General features: G+C 37.5%; 1 protein-coding gene across 1 annotated transcript in view; it reads right to left on the minus strand.

The window, feature by feature from the left end:
- LOC309877326 (bifunctional heparan sulfate N-deacetylase/N-sulfotransferase 3) overlaps positions 1–17,476 on the minus strand; it is a 69,237-nt gene that overhangs the window by 21,787 nt on the left and 29,974 nt on the right. Inside the window, exons 4-5 of the mRNA XM_082758597.1 lie at positions 12,789–12,974; positions 9,973–10,101 (exon numbers count right to left, since the gene is read on the minus strand). Coding sequence (XP_082614723.1) covers positions 9,973–10,101; positions 12,789–12,974 — 315 coding nt within the window. The remainder of the gene's footprint in view (positions 1–9,972; positions 10,102–12,788; positions 12,975–17,476) is intronic.

Raw genomic sequence — 17,476 nt, forward strand, 5'->3', positions numbered from 1 at the left:
ACACAAGCTTGACAAACAATTTACACAAAAAAAAAAAAAAAAACCAACAAACAAACCACAACACAACAACAAAAAACCACCTGCAACAAGTTGCCCAGCTTCTAGAGATGGCTGTTACTGCAGCAGGGTGGATATTCTAATAAATATCGATCATCACAAAATCAGTATTATTAGGACGCAATGTCTGTTAAAAATCACACAGCAAGGACATTACTAACTAAGCTCCTACAGTTTTCACAACAGCTGTTTTCCTGACAAAAACAGAAGAGCCCACCTCCCAAGGGAATTACGTTATCCCTTCATCCACAAATGTGAGAAGCCGCTTCTACAGCTGCAGGTTTGTGACATGTTTGTGTCTCAGGCTTCCTCACATAGAAGCAAGGGGACTCTACTTCTGAACAGATGGGGATAAGATGACCCATTCAAAGACAGTGGGAAAGACTTTTCCTCTTCCAAGTCCCTGTAAAGGTCGGGAAGGGTGAATTATGAAGGCCCTCTACATGGGATATAAATGATTTATGGTGAGCAAGAATAGCTGCTCCTATGGAAAGCAGCGGCATGTCCAGCATGCTCTGTGTTGGGCAACCTGAGAATATTCCCACTCCTTTCCATTTCTCCAGATAAGCAAAATTTACTTTGCCTCATATTCAAACTCCATTTTATACAACCCTTTTGAAGATGAATAGGTTTCACTTGTATCTCACTATTTTTAATACTCCTTATCTGTTTATACTTCCTTAATAGTGTATCTCAACACAAGGACTTCTTAATTTGGTTTCAGTAGCAGTAATAACGAAGGATAAAACAAATTTCAGCACAAAAGCCTGGAGAACAGTAGCCCACTAGGTGAGTGGTCTCCATACTTCTTTGGAAGTGCACATCTATCAGTGTTTATTCATTTATAAATTACACACATCTACTACTGAATTTCTATGATTTTCTTCCCACATCCCAGTGGATTATCTTGGCTACCCTCTGGGGTGCACATACCCCCCTTTGGAGACCACTACACTAAGCAGGCAGGATCTGACTGTGACACAAGATTACACAGCAGACAGACTCCTGCCGGTGGTTAGCTGTTCCCTCTTTGGCTAGCATTTGGAAAGTGGAGGGATGACAGAGACTGCCAGTGACATTGGCCTTGACAACCAGATTTATTATTATTTTGACATTTTGAATCTGGAACTAGAAAAAACTGGTAAAAGAAAAAGCTGGTAATCATTTCTTGCGGAGTGGGCAATTTTTTTTTTTTTTTCCAAATACAGATCTATCGCAGGCAATTCCACTTCAACTAATTCATATTTTCATACTATTAAAGCAGTCATCAAGGTATTTTTGTCATGGGCATGGTGCCACCCTCCAATCTGTGCAACAACATTGTAAGGCAGCACCGAGGTCTTCCAATAAAGTTAAGCACAACATTTTAAAATGAAGTAAAATTATGATTGACAATTAATTAGGTGATCTCTACTAGGCACAAGAAGCAGATGTACACTTTAGTATATTGCTGTTATTTTAGCTACTGAACAAATGTTTACAGGCCACAAGAGTAAGCCTAAGTCTCAGAACACCTATATTCCACTTAATTTGGCATTGTGTACACTCTGTTTGCAGTTCTGATATTGTCTACATATTACTCAGAAGAATTTTGTTTCAGGTATTCAGAGACTCAGTAACAGCTGTTTTTGCTCCATTAGACTCACAAAGTGATAGAATAATGAATTAGATTGCAGCCTATGCGGGAATATATATTTTTAATAGGTTGAACCATATTCCTGTAAGACCTGTATGCTACCAGAAAAGCTGTGTTCAGTGCCACAACACAAAGATTCCAGCTTGCAACTCACCTCTTTGTTCCTAGGCTGTACTGCTAGTTTCAGAGCTACAACAGATCTGCCCACTTGCAGAGATAGCAGGGCAACTAGTTGAATTTGATTTGCATAGCAGGGACTCCTCTATAAATATGACAGTGCCGGGGAAGATTTATAAGACCTAACAAAATTATATATTTTGCATAGTTCTGAATTATTAGTCTGACAGTCAGGAAACCTGAGTTTATTTTCAGCTTTGGCACAAGGTGTTGTTTTATTTTTTTTTTTTCATTCTCCAAAAACTGCTTACTATGCTTGTGACTCAATATGGTAATACTGAGTCACAGCTGGTAATAGTGTCTTATTTATGAGCCTGTCCAAGAGACTTGCTTCACTAACAGTTGTAAAAGACTTCTATAGGATTTCCCATTTGAGAATTCTGAGGATAGACAAAGCTTTATTTAAATGCATTTGCTGTATACTGCTACATGGAATCACATCTAGATAGCTTGTCTGTTCCTTGGACTTTCCATGCTACCTGCTCATTTAGTTTCTATATTTTCTCTATTCCATCCAAAAAATACCAGATTCTGGCTTTTTTTGGGTGGGTTTTGAAGAACAGAAAGGCAAGGAATACTAGTACTTTGCAGTCAACCAGATGCCAGGCATAACTGACTTCCCTTCCCTCCACAAATCATGGCATCTCCCTGAACTCTTGTTGGAGTTCCTATGCGTTCCTGAAACAGGCAGGAGTGAATGTGTAAGAGATGAAATTCTTGCCTTCCTCACTCACCTGTGACGTGGGATGAGCCTGCTGAGTGGCAGCAGCCTGCAGGAGACATCAGGCTACACTCCCAATAGCGCTGTGGTAGAAAGGCTATAATGACCCCAGCACACTGGGACTCAGGGAGGTACTTGCCCATCAGAGTGCTTCTCAACATGTTTGCTGTCTTTGCTGCCTCTTGCAGTTGGTATGATTAAATATGGTAGATGTGGAAAGCAGGACAGAAAGAAATAGAAGATTTGAGCCTGAATACCCTTTGTTTTTGTATTTTTCTCTGTAGTTCCAAGGCCTGACTATTCAGCTTGCTCAGGGTCACATTAATATCCAGTAGGTTATGCTGATGCTCATATAAGCCCTGTCATTTTCAGTGCTAAAGGAGATAATTTCTCTCTTGCTGTCAATTAGCTTAGTAACAGTTCTACTCACTGTAACTTGGGAGAGGTAAAAAATAGAGGAAAATAATACTTAGAAGTGAAAGCATATATAGATTACAATTATTTTAAAATCAATCAGGCACAGGGCCTAAACCATTAGCAGTTTTCTCTTGATCAGTACTGCTGTAACCTTATGGGGAACACACAGCTGGCTACACATTAATGTCATTGTTGGGCTGTCAACCATTTGAAGGCTTTCACCAAATTTCTCTCCACAGGGCACTTTCCTTTTCCTTCAGATCTGCAAACACACAGTACTTTGTAAGGAAGTGCACATAAGTGCATATAATGCAATTACTGTATTCTGTTCTGTTTGTTTTTCTTGGAGGCAGAAAAGGCATAGAAGATTTTCATGGACTGTTGTTTGCCTTAAACATTCATCTTGTAGGACAGCAAAGCTCCTGATCTTTATCTTCCACAGTTCACAGGAAAAAAACATGGGATGTTTGGCACAGGGTTATGCATGCCTTCTACTGATTTAAACTGGTACAGCTTAACTTTTATTGATGTTAATGGAAAAGGAGAGGCATATAATATTGCTTTGGACCATATCTCTTATGGAAGTTACAGTCTTGTATTAAGAAAAAGTGGGTTCATTAGATTATTTGGATTCTAGAATCAAAATACATCTCCCACATAAGGATTTGAAAACTAAAGCAATTAGATAAACTAAGTGAATAGACTCTAGCGATAAAATCTAGTGAACTGGTAGGAAACAGGTGAGAGATATTGCATTTAATATCATTGGTCTGTTTCAGAAATTTAATTTTTATTGTTAAAACTTTGCACTTAAGAAAAAAATAAGCTCTTCCATGTTAAAAACAAAACAATGAAACCAGTAAATCTGTCCTGCATTTAGGCTATCCAGTGCTGCATGATGTCTAAACAAGCAGATGGTAGCAGATGTGTATGAGGAAAGTACTGCACAGACTACAGCAGGGAGACATGTGAAAAACAAGCCTCAATTAAAGTCTTCCCTGTTCTTGAGGGTTACATAAAGCATGGAAGTTTATACAGAACTTGTCTTATCAGCTACTACAGGCATGAATATCCAACAGAATTTAATTCTGTAGTTCAAATCTCAGCTAAATTCTTAATGTCAAAAATGTTATCTTGGAGCAAGATCCTGATACAATTCTAATATAAATTCTCATCCTCATTTAATTTCCTATACTCTGTTTTTCTGTTTCAGGACATCTAAAGGGAACTCATTGTTTAAGTTCTTCATGAAATTTCAGCTTTTTTTCATATCTTTTCAAATATAATAAATCTTGATCATTTTGATTTCTCTTCACAGTGGAGTTTTACTTACTGCTTTGTAGTCCTCTTCAGCCAACTGCTTCCAGTTTTACACAAAAGACTGAGTCTGCTGAGGGTATTGGATAAGCTTGGATTTACACAATGTCATTATACATATCTCTGCATTATTTTTCACTCTATTCCTTCCACATAGTGTTAGTGCCTTAAGGAAAAGGAACCTGGATATACTTATCTCACTGATAAGAACGTCAATGGGAAGGAAATAGGAAAAATCCCACTGATTTTACTGTGCAGATCAGCATATTATGGTTATCAATTATTGTATGTTCTATGAAACCAAATACACAAACTCACTCTAAGCAAGTTATTTCAGAGAAATAACTCCATTGTTGTCTGTGTAGCACAGACTAAGGAAAAACATAGTCATGTGTCAACTGAGGCTGCTGGCCATGCAGCCTCCAGGAGGACAAGAACTGTTCAACTTGTTTGTCTTTTTCTCTGTAACCTCCATCAGCCTCATGGGAAAGTTGAGTGGTCCTTTACTTTGAGCTCTGTGTGATTGTCAATGTTCACCTGGCAGTAGCTGCTCTAATACCTAAGTTCTAATAGCTGCTCCCACAGGAGAACATGTACATCATTAGCAGAAATGTGGGAATATGCAGTGCTCTCTTTAGCAGAATCCTGATAAAGGACATTTAATGGAAATCTGTTTTATCCAAAAACTTCACTGAATATTGCAGACAGAGATAGATAAAACTGAAGTCACTGAAGATTCTAACAAGTGTGTCAAGCAAAATGCTCGCTAGATGTTTTAACATCAGTACAGATTCCTAATTCACTTAAATTTGCTGACTTAAATTTTGCAGAAGTTATTTGGGAATTATTTTGGAACATTTCTGGTGCAGCTAATGCAAAATAAATAAATCGATAAAGAAATAATATTTTCTTTGTAAGGGGATGCCATATTTCACAAAACTAGCAGTAAGCTTTATTTACTCTGGGATACCCAGTTAAGCATAGCAAAGATAGAACATTAAATGTTCAAACATTTCAAAATGAAGCTAAAATGAAAATATATGCTTAATTCGGTCTCCTTTTAATTGACAGGATCACCTCTCCCTGTGTTTCTCTTAATATGGTATCAATACCACTTAAAAGTAGGTTATACCTCTTTATTTCCAACTGTTTGCACTGACATCCAGGCTCTTCCCTATAAGAGTTTACTAAGCAGTGGGAACAAGGAGAAAAACATCTTTGTGCTTTCACGTGCAACCAATGCTACTCAGAAAGTAAAAATGGAGAAGAAAAAAAAGTAACAAAGTGAAATAATAGAGCAAAGATAGGAAGCTATCTTACTGGATAAGGGATTTATGTTCTCACTAAAGACTTCTACAATTCATGTCTTCTTTTTAGCTTTGTTACAGATTTCTCTGGCTAAATTTGTGCAAATCAAATAACATCCCTGTTAGTCAATTATCTAACTGATAAAGTGGGTAAATTAATACCTGTGTACTAATAATACAGTACTGCTGAAGGCTTCCCCCCCCCCCTTTTTCCCCCTTTTTTTTTTTTTGGTGGGGTGTAAAACATTTTGTGCAAGATCTTGACAATACTTCGCAAGGTTGCTAGTCTGAACCTGGGAAGCAACCCTGTGAAGCGTGTCAAGATTGGGGGAAGTACTGAGCACAGGGATCAGGGCCGGGTGGAGCACTGCATCACAACCAGTGCCACAAAAAAAGAACAGAGAGTCTTAGTGATCGGAAACTCCTTGCTGAGGCGCACTGAGGCTCCCATTTGTCGCCCAGATAACCTATCCAGAGAGGTGTGCTGTCTTCCTGGGGCACGTGTCAGAAACGTTAGGAAGGCTCTGCCACAGCTCATTAAACTGGAGGATTACTACCCTCTTGTTGTCATTCAGGTTGGATCCGGGAAGCTGCAACTTTCTTTAACATGAGGAATATTAAAAAGGACTTTGCATCCCTGGGAAGGTTGTTGAAGGGATCAGGGGTGCAGGTAATGTTCTCCTCTGTCCTCCCTCTGGGCGATCAGGACCCAGAAAGGAGGAGGAGAACGGGACAGGTGAACGACTGGCTGAGGGGGTGGTGACTGGACCAAGGATTTGGGTATTTCGATCTTGGGGCCAAGAGGGCCAAGGGGATCCTGGCATGCATTGAAAGGAGCATGGACAGCAGGTCAACGGAGGTGATCCTCCCCCTCTACTCTGCCCTGATCAGGCCTCACCTGGAGTACTGTGTCTGGTTCTGGGCTCCCTGGTACAAAAAAAGACAAGGATCTCCTGGAAAGAGTCCAGTGGAGGGCCACAAAGATGATACGGGGCCTGGAGCATCTTCCCTATGAGGAAAGGATGAGACCTGGGTCTGTTCAGCCTGGAGAAGAGAAGACTGAGAGGGGATCTCATCAATATGTATAAATACCTGAGGTGTGGGAGACAGGGGAATTTGGCCAACCTCTTTTCAGTGGTTTGCGGGAACAGGACAACAGGTAATGGCCACAAGATAGAGCCCAGGAAGTTCCGCACCAACACGTGAAAGAACTTCTTCACGGTGAGGGTGATGGAGCACTGGGACAGGCTGCCCAGGGAGGTTGTGGAGTCTCCTTCTCTGGAGATATTCAAGGCCCATCTGGACACCTACCTGGGCAGCCTGCTGTAAGGAACCTGCGTTGGCAGGGGGGTTGGACCCGATGATCTTTTGAGGTCCCTTCCAACCCCTTCAATTCTTTGATTCTGTGATATAGTATGAACTTGCCTAAGGGCTGCTGTAGTCAGCAAGATCTATAACAGAAGACAGACATACCAAACATTACTGGAAAAGTGGATAGCATGTTATAGTACTATTTAGTCTCTTTTTCAGCTTGGTGACACTTCAGCATTCTGAATGCTTTACGAACACAATGGTATAGCTGTCACAATCTTTTTACAACCACTATGAGATCACAACTTAACCAGCAGTGTGGGCATATAAATGCATACCAAATAAATACAGCTTACAGACAAGATTAGCTACTCCAGCAAACCAATTCTTATTTCCTAGATAAAATATTACCAGTAGAGAGTGTCTGCAGAGCAGGATTTCCTGTGGAGACTGATGCTCTTCTTACCTGCAGGACCTCTGACTATAGAATGACCTGGGAAAATGGCAGTAATACTGGTTCTCATGTCAAAAGCATACACACTCACATATGGTTTAGTGCTTTTTTGTGGTTTATACTGCAGTTTGTGGTTGATTCTAGCATACGATAGGGAAGCAGAGCCTCTCTTGTGAATAGCTACCATTACACAACCAGACAGCAAAGGAAATTTGGATTTTATTCTAAGGGACATTTATTTCTGTATAGGGCACTTATTTCCTAAAGCCAGTCTAGAAACTTATACCTCAAACTATATTCACTTAATATTAGCAATCCAAAATGAACGTGTAAACGTAATGAAGTCCTTTGTTAAGATTTACATTTAATTTACACCTGCACTTTCATTTTTTTTGAAACTAAATATTTATTTAGTCTTTTTTGACATTATATGGCTGACAGCATAATAATTCCTGGGTAGTGTTTCTACTTCATATGTTTTGCATCAGTGAGCAATAATATTTAAAAAATGCCTTGTAATGGAATTTTTGCATCCTCTGAAAGTCTGGATGTTTCATGTGAATTTATTCAGAAAGGAATCCCAGCAATTTTAATGAAACACAGGAAAGCCTATGAAACGCAATATGCCACTACATAACTTGACAAATGCCTAAAACCTTGACTTATGAATTGCGGTACAAATATATGTAATACTTAAATAAAAAACAACCAGTCAAAAAAAAACCACAAACAAAACCACCACAAACAAACAAAACAAAACAAACAAAAACCCAATTTTTAAATTGATTACCTGCCAGGCTAATGTTTACAACCTTAAGAACTGTTTATATGTGCATATTTACAATGCAATGCATCATCTTTTTAAAGGCAGTGCTTAAAAGGATTGCAGTAATTTGTTTTGGCCATATTTTGGCCAGATATTCATTTACAGTTGTATTTATAAAATATTGCATTTAACATCTATTCTTGTAGCCTGCACTGTTTTGGGGATAACGTATTTCTCAGAACTATCTGATCATGCAGTCTACGTTGCAATGCACAAATCGAAGATCCCATAACAGTATCTAGAAAGACATTTCTGTACACACTTTCAAGTATGTAAGGCAGGATGTTGAAATATGTATGATCTATATCAATAATCATGATTGTTTTACTGTTTCTCTTCCCCTCTCTTCACTTCATTCTCTTAATTTGAAGGGGCTATGCCTCAAGCAACCATAGTAAATTTTGCTGTTTCACTGCTGTTTTAAGACAGTAAAATAGCTTTTTTGCTAAATTGTGGCTGTGTTTCCAACACAGAATACAATTTGTTCTAACTCAGAGTGTTACAATATGGTTTCCTCAAAGTCTCATTTGTTGAGCTAGAAACTCTTAGTATCTACACATTGCCAAAGCACCGCTAAGTTGCCAATAAATTCCATCTAAAGAATTCTCCAGGTTTCACCTCTGTTTATGTGCCTTACCTGACATGATATATATTGTCAAAGTTAGGACTGGGATTACTGCCATCCCCTAGCAGGGAGACCAGATGTGTGCTGAGGAAGTTTTTATTTCCTAAGTTTGCTATGTGAACATGAAAACAAAGGAGAACAAAACACATTAACTACTCTTAGAAAATCAAAATGATAGCCTTGAATAAGTTGAGTCTTGGAAAAAAAGACCTGCATATAAATAGGTAAGGTAGCAGTTTGTTTCCTTTGGACTTGCATTGAATTATGGAAGATTAAGAAATGGCACAAAAATACTTCGGCAATTGTTTCAAAGAATTTGAGTGTAAATATGTTCTTTTCTCTTTGGATGTTCTAGAAAACCCAGCCCTAGTGATTAAATTTGTATAAAACAGGTACAGTAAAATTTATTTACATGTTTCTGCTACAAAACAGCTTCTGCCATTATTCCTTTTAATTTCAGTTCATTTGAAAGTTGGACGAAAAAAAATCACTAAAAGTTTGTCTGAAAGGTCAGTTTGGATGCAACCAACCTAATTTGGTGCCATTTTGAAGTACTGTACTGTTCTGTTCTAGTTTGTTCTTTATTCTTCCAGGAAAGGCAAATGAAAGGTTAAATAGACATATTAACTCTGTGGTTCATTTACTTGACCTCTTCTTTGAAGCTATTATAAATCAGCAACGGAACATTCTCAAAACAGGTTTAAGTGCAAGCACTTCTTGCTCGCAACCCTCTCAAACCAATGGATGTTCCCAACCTGTTTGTGAATTCTGAAGAGCAGGATAATCAACGTTACCTGAAGTACTTGTTTCATGGTAATACAGTTCTTAATGCTTGAGTTCTCTTAAAAAATACACTTCAGAGTTCTTTCATGCAAAAAGAAAATCAGAACAAGAAAGGCTTCTACTACTACATTACTAACAAAACAGTATTCAAGAAAAAGTTGAGATTATCTTTGTACAACAGATCATATATAATATTAATCTTAAATTCATCAATTAAAAAGACAGAAGAGCTTACACGATCATTACTAGTTGGAGAACCAGTTCTGATTATCCTTGAAGCATTAGTTCAGTTCTCCTTTAATTATTTTTCTAAAATCACTTCAAAATTACACTGTACTTACTGGATTGAGAACCACTGTGAAGAACAATTCCCCACCTTGAATACTTTTGTCTAGTTCCTTTGGGCCTCCAGGATATTCTTTATAGAAAATAGTGTGGGTGAATAAGCCACAAGTTTGCCTAGGAAGCACCTGAATTTGTGAAAAACAAAACAAAACAAAAATGTTTATACTTTCTATGAGATAGTAAAAGCCAGCTGAGTAATACAAGTGATCGTGTTCCTTTCTAATAACTACTGTGTAGATTTGGCATTGCAACATGGTTCCAAAAGTCAACAGTGATGTAGTTTCATTAATATACTGACAGATCAATAAATAGTGCTCACAGAAAGAGACAAGGTTTTTATTATCAGTTAAATCAGGTAGTCCAAAAATTCATCACACTTTGTTTGAAACTGGAGATTGATGTCAATAGCTGTTACAATTCAGCAACCTCCTCAAACCAATTCTGTCCATTATACCTGGTCCTAATATCATATATTCGAAGTTCATCAAAGATTTTAAGTCATTAAAAAAACCACAGAAATGTAATCTGAAATATCAATCTATTTTGTATTTATTAGTTCCAACTTTTATTTAAGAGATAGATTTAGATGATCCTTGAGGTCCCTTCCAACCCAAACCCTTCTATGATTCTATGATTTTCTGTAAATTTCAACTGGAATTTGAAAGTCTTTTGGCTTAGTCACTGTGACCAATAGAACGTCTCTGCTGATGTGATGATTTTTATTGGAAATGCTCACGTTATAAAAATATGTGCTTCTCATTCAAGTGTGCTGGCTTCGTAAGACAAGTTGCAATAAAAAAAGTAGCATAAAAAAGCATGTATTTTTAAAAACAGTCAAAGAAAAAATCTTTTGAATAAGCAAAACCAATAAATGTATTTTGGATTTCCAGTAAAACTTCAGAATGTTTTCTATCAATTTCAGAAAATAAATCGCTGGGGAGTATTTCAATTATGGCTATTTTTATGGAAATTCAACAGCTGAATATTGATTTTCATGTATAATTCTTAAACTGAGACTGTTCTGAAATATTTTAGTCCAATTTAGGTCATTTATTATAAAATAGGTTAAACTTTTAAAACATGCAAATCCCTTAATTGGTGGGTTTTTACTCTTTTTTTTTTTTTCTTGCAGATACATTTCTCAACATCTTTTAGTGTTGTACAGAAAGCTGTCGCTATAGATCATAAATTCTGTGTTTTCATAAGCTGTATGGAATTTGCGTGTTTGCTATAAACTTGCATATGCTTTTTTAAAACCTTCAGATGATGAAATATGAGAACATTTCTTCACTGAGACAGGGAATGAAGCTGTAGTGGATGGAAAATGCTCTGTCAAATCTTACACAACAATTTTGTTACTGCATGCGTATTCATCACTATAAGCCTGCAGATGTAAAATATTTATGTGTTTGCCCTGGAGAACTGAAAGCTTGAGACTCCTAGAACAGGTGGCTTTATATGACTTCTCTTAGTAAATTGATGTTTGGCCGCAGTGTCCATTCTTTCAAAGCTTATGTTAAATCTCATTATGTATATTCAAATGGCATGTTTTTACAAAAAGTTATGAAAGAGATTTCTGGAGATTCTCAATCAATCTTATACAAATACTTTACACCCCCGAGCACAACCAAAACCCATTATTTACATGCTGCTAATGCTTCGAGGAGAACAAACATTAGATCGAATCTGCTTGGTGTCAGTTTTTTTCCTGGATGTCTGGAGATCATTTCATCTTGCTTCATCCAAATATAGATCAAAACGTTAAAAGTTTGCCATATTATTATTCTGTTAGAAAAGCGGTATCCATGGGAACTGGAGGACAATACCAGAATTACGTTATAAGCTCAGTGGCAGTCTTGTGCTGAGGCACACAACCCTCCAAAACTGTTGGTGCATCCAGATGTGTAATACAGTACACACTGTAGTATCTTTCCCATTCACCACTTTCCTAAATGCTCCAGAAGAAGCTCAACAACATGCCATCAAGTGTTTTTTCAATTTCTTTTGAAACACTTCTCAGATAATAATGACATCACTTGATTCAGAAATAGCTTAAGTCCTGGTGACCGGATGGTATTAGTGTAATGCCTTCCACGTCAGCAGTGTACAACACTTTTGGCAAATACCGCTGTCAGTGAGCTAAACTATGAATTATGTAATACAGAAAAATGTGTGCGATTTGATTTGTAGCTGCATCAACTGCGCAGTTTCACAGCCTGAGGGGAAGTCTTCCTTCCCTCACCCTTCTAGGTGTTAGCCTTGCATCCAGACAGATCACCTGGGCCCAGAACCTAGGTGAGGGGTTAAATCACAGTGCAAAGCACAGTTCACGTTTCTGTACATCAAGAAGGAAAACGAGGGCAACTGTGCATGGTTCATATGGAGGATAAAATATTTATGCATAAAGATCCAGATTTTCAGATGGCATAAACTGGCAAAGCTCTTCCGCAGTTAATGGTACTATGCAAATTTAAAACCTGCTAAAAATCTAACTCATAATATTCTGTTAAAAGATGCAAAGTAGACTTTTTCGTTAGCTCTCTGAACCAGTACTTAACAGTAGGAACAGAACAGTTAACAGCCTGTTAACTGTTAACAGCAAGGTTCCTGGAGGCCACCTCCCTCAGCAATAACATCAGCAACAGACTGGTTTTAATTAACAAGATACTGTCAAATATATCTTGCTACTTATGCAAAGCAGTATGTGCTTCTCACAAAGTGAACTTTCAGGATAACATGCTTTTTCAACTTAAAAATAAATAGTTTGTAAAATGGTAGACTCTTTGTAACACGGACAACAAATACAACTCACCATGATATTTTTGTGGATGAAGCCTCTTCTATACCTTGCAGGTTTCAGATGAGGGTATTCTTCTGTGCTGGTAACTCTGATATTCCAGACCTTTTTCCAGGCATCATAAAGTTGAACATGCACTGGATAGACCCCCGAATGGTGTGGAGCCACTGCATAGCCCATGTCAGTTGGAATACCATGTTCCTAAAACAGAACAGAACAACTTTCAAAAATTTAAGAAACTTCACGTTTGGGCATTTTGCAAATTCTTTGATTGTGGAAGATCGAGAACAAGTCTGAAATACAAATAATGGTGACATTAAAATATGAGGTATAAAATGGAGATGAAGGCAGAATAGTGAAGATAAAACACAGGATTTTAATACATAAGGCCTTTTAAAAATATTTCTATTAGTATGTAGGAAAAAGTAATACAAATGTATTTTATGTTGATTTCTTTAATCAATACATTATTCACCGCTGCATTCTTTCAAGTTCTTAAAAGGAAATATGCTCACAAACTAAGAATTCAGAAAAAACTACTGGCACATATGCAACAAAAACAGCTAGCATTTGGCATTTAAAATTAAGAAAAAAAAAAGTGATATCCACTACATTTCCCTACACAATTACTTAGTTGAATTTCACAGAGGATCACCAGATTTCCCTTCTAATCCAACGAAGTATAAACCATATTCAAAAATAAAAATCTTAACTATTTTTGTATTGTTTTAAAAAAGAAGAAAAATTAGCCACTTGTAAAATCCTGAAGATAACAGGCAGATGTTCTAGATTATCTCCTTTTGTAGCATATCTTTTGTTTTTGCAGATTTCTATCATTTATCTTGTTTACATACTCATCTTGCCAGTATTACTTTATCTAGAAATTCAGTTTCTACTCTCTTCTTTCTGGTTTCCAATGTACTCTAATGAGTTCTGACACTTTATCTGTTTTCTTTCAGGTTACTTTTCAAAAGACAGAATACAGCAGATATTTCTGTGATATCTGGTTAGTACAACATAGGATGTTGTTGTGGTGGAATGATTTAGAAAAACTGCCTTTTGCACAACCGTTGCATTAGGTTTAAGAGCTTTTTAGATTGTTTATATTTGTATCATCTTCATCACATTTTAAAATTACACTTTGTGTGCCAAGATAAGATATGGTTGATACCTGGGTTCCTTCCATTACATAAACCAGTTATTAAGGAATCTGAAAAACTCTAAGTCTTCTCTTAACGAAAAGTGAGTTCATGACATTTGTAAAATAACCCTTCTTCATCTTTTCTGGAGGACTAGACTACTGCGTGAGATCAAGTGTACTGGATGGACAGGACAACAAAGATGAGGAAAACAGGGTAGACTAAAAACCGGTGTGCTGAAAAACATGGGAATTTTCCCAATTTTTATACAAGGGATTTAACATAAAAGGAGATCAGGTAGAAATGAAAGAAGTTTTTTCCAACCAGAAGGAAAAGCCTGAGCAGGAAGTGAATTCTGTAGGAAGTGCTAATAACACACTGTGAGGATTGTTAACAGATCCCACACAATACAGTGAGGAAGAGAACGCAAGAAGAGACGTTCTTCATCTGCCTACATTTGAAAAGTTCCTGTGCTGCCTGAAGTATAGAATATGCACAGCCTTATTTGTTTGCACCACCACGTGGTCACAAAGGTTTGGTACATAAACCCACGAGGATGACCCCTGGGAGGTATGCTTAAGCAAATGGGAATACTGGTATTCGGAACGAGTCATTCACATTTTTGGTAAGAAGGTTAAGTGCTTGCTAATTTTCTGAGCCATCTGGGTCTCAAGAAATAAAAATCTAAAAGGTAACTTCCTCTGAGAACTAGCACAGGAGCAATAGCATCAGACAGTTGTCTCCATCTATAGGTTTAGTTCTCTCGCTGTAAGGACATCCATTCTGCCCTTTGATAATAAGGCTTCCATACTCAAATTTTCTTTACCTACTCAGAAGTGATGTGTAAGCAGATTATTACATGGAAGTCCACGTTACAGCAATAAATATACATGTACATAAGGACTGTAACACGCTTAACAAACTGCTATCGCTTTGACCAGATACAGTAATTTAAATACCCAAGTAGTTTACACAAAAGCCACAATATTTTTTAAAGCACACCTATTGCACTCACTGTGTTTCCAGACACATCACAGAAAGCAGCAGTGCTGTGTTTGGGTTTTTGACACCAAAATCTGGATAGCTACCCACTCCTGCCTTCCCAAGTGCTGTAAGAGATTTTTTCCTCTACTTCCACTAGTTTAATGATGTAAAATTAGTGTGTGCTTTGCTTTCCAGAACAGTGAATCTCTTGAATTTTGCTGTAGTTTTCATCGCAGATCTCTTATTGAGAAGCTCTTCAACCTAAACTTAGCAGCTACCTCTTCCTTACCACAGGGGTAAATCCTCTTTGTGTCACAAGTATCATTAAGTGCATATAGGGTTAAAATTGCATGGTTTTGTACCCATATGTGGGTATATGTTGTTCATGTACAAATGAAGACACACCTATGCATTCGTAATGTCTGCCATTTGTGCTAAGGTTAAACATTGAGTCCTCAATATGAGACGTTATCGGTTATATGTAAGATATTACAACTTTATTAAAAGCTCAGAACAAAGCAAACTCATGAAAGGCAGCGTTTGCTTCTGCTCCAGAAGAACATGAGAAAGAAGACTTAAAAGATATGAAGCCTTCAAGGGAAGAAAGGCAATTTTTCCTAATTTAAGGGTTACTTTTAACCTAGTGTAATGGTGTGTGTAAAGGCACATACCATCTACTCTCATTGGAGAATCCTGAATTTTTAATATTTAAAATACTGGCATAATTACCATTTATCTGTGGTAATTCATGGCACGCTAGGAACACATAATGGGACATAAGATTTTATTGCCCCAAGGTTGGTGTAGCCTTTGCCTCGCTGCTCCTTGGTAAGATCCAGGCACCCGATCACACTACACCCATGGAGGATATCGTCTGTGGCTCTGCAGCTGGGGTGCTGCATGCATAATGTGCCAAAGTAGGAATGAGCAAGATCTGTCCTATGGCTTTCAGTACTTGGGGAGATGAAGAACAGCTACACAACCCGTTACACAGCTTTACACTATTTAATTCCATCATCAATATTTGAATTCCTCTTCCTTTTATCTTAATCTCGTCTACTTCATTCAAGCATGCATAAACATCAGAAAGAATAATCTTCATAGAACACAAGAAATTGCATTCTCTAATGTCTCATTTAATCTTCCTCATTCAGCTCTAAACAAATGTCTGAATTTCAAGTTTTCTTTTTTCCCCCACAGGTTTTACAATATGCTGTAATAAATAGGTAATCAAAATCTTTCATTCTAATTATGAGCCTATCATCTTCAATGTATTAGTGCCTCCATTACTTTTCAGTCACTAATGCCCAAGTTGAGCATTTCACATGCATTGTATACGTTTTTTTTTGGATAAATTATATGATTTGCCTCCTCATTTATCTCTTCTCTATTGAGAACACTCACGTATTATCAGTTTATTTCATAGGAGTACCTCTGAGCTCCTTGTCTTCCAAATAAAATCCTTAAATAGCTAGTCATTCTCTACATAGCGATTTTACAGCTTCAGAACACCTGGTAGTACACCTATACGCAACAAAAGCCAACTTGTACTTACAATGGACACAATTAATGGGGGAAACTGCATCTGGTGTAGTCAGAGTGGTCTGAACATGTATTTTTTGCATTAATCAAAAATGCAAGTCACTGTAAAAGTGATCTTCACAGTTACCTAACAGAAAAGACAGTACCGGATTATTAAAATTGTATAAAAAGCTGTAAAAACAAGGAGGTTTGGTGTGAATTATTTTTCTAAAATGTATATTCTCCAAAAGGATGAGAACAGTGTTTCCCTGAGCTATTTTACCATGTGTGTGCCCTGTAGGTGAACACAGCTGTTTACAACTCCCTTAGGTTAGCTCTGGTGAAGTGCTCTATCAATGGGCTGAGGAGCCCCCCAGCTGTTCTGCTGGAAGGATTACTTAACACAACCTCATGCCTCTGGAGTTCCCTTAGTAAAGTAGTGCAAGATCTGTGGGAGAGCTACTTCACTTGAAGTCCAAACCTGGGGACTATTATGCTTCTGCGGCAGAGTAGACCTTCCTCTTCTCTCACATCTCCTGTGCAGTTACACTAACTTCTAAGAGAGGTACCTTCTTCAACAGTGATGGGAGCAGGGAGGAAAATGGAATGTTTACAGAGCAATGGGGAGGAAGGAACCACAGTGGCCATATTACTCCTTGCTAGCACACAGAACCTACCCAGCATTCAGGAGCTTTTCCAGAAACTGTCATTCCATGGTTACCAGTTTTGGTAATTTTCCTTCATTTTACTTAATCTATAATTTTGATCCCCCAAATAATACCTCACTTCAGTGTGCTTTATATAACTGCCTTTTTCTGGTATTTGCTTCCTCTTCTACCATGTTATCTAGTTTTCTTGCACATGGCAGAAATAATTTAGTCCCCAGAATACTTTTAAATGCTGAAACCAGTCTTTTCAAATAAGTTTACGTAATAAGGTATATTTATAATCAAATATAATTTAAATTTAGCATCTTCCATTTATCCAAACAAGTAATACACTGTATTACATATGAACGTTATGGTTTGGTTTTACTGTATGCAATTAATTGTTGAGAAG

Source organism: Aythya marila, assembly GCF_965140915.1.
Source record: "Aythya marila genome assembly, chromosome: 4".
Classification (NCBI taxonomy): domain Eukaryota; kingdom Metazoa; phylum Chordata; class Aves; order Anseriformes; family Anatidae; genus Aythya; species Aythya marila.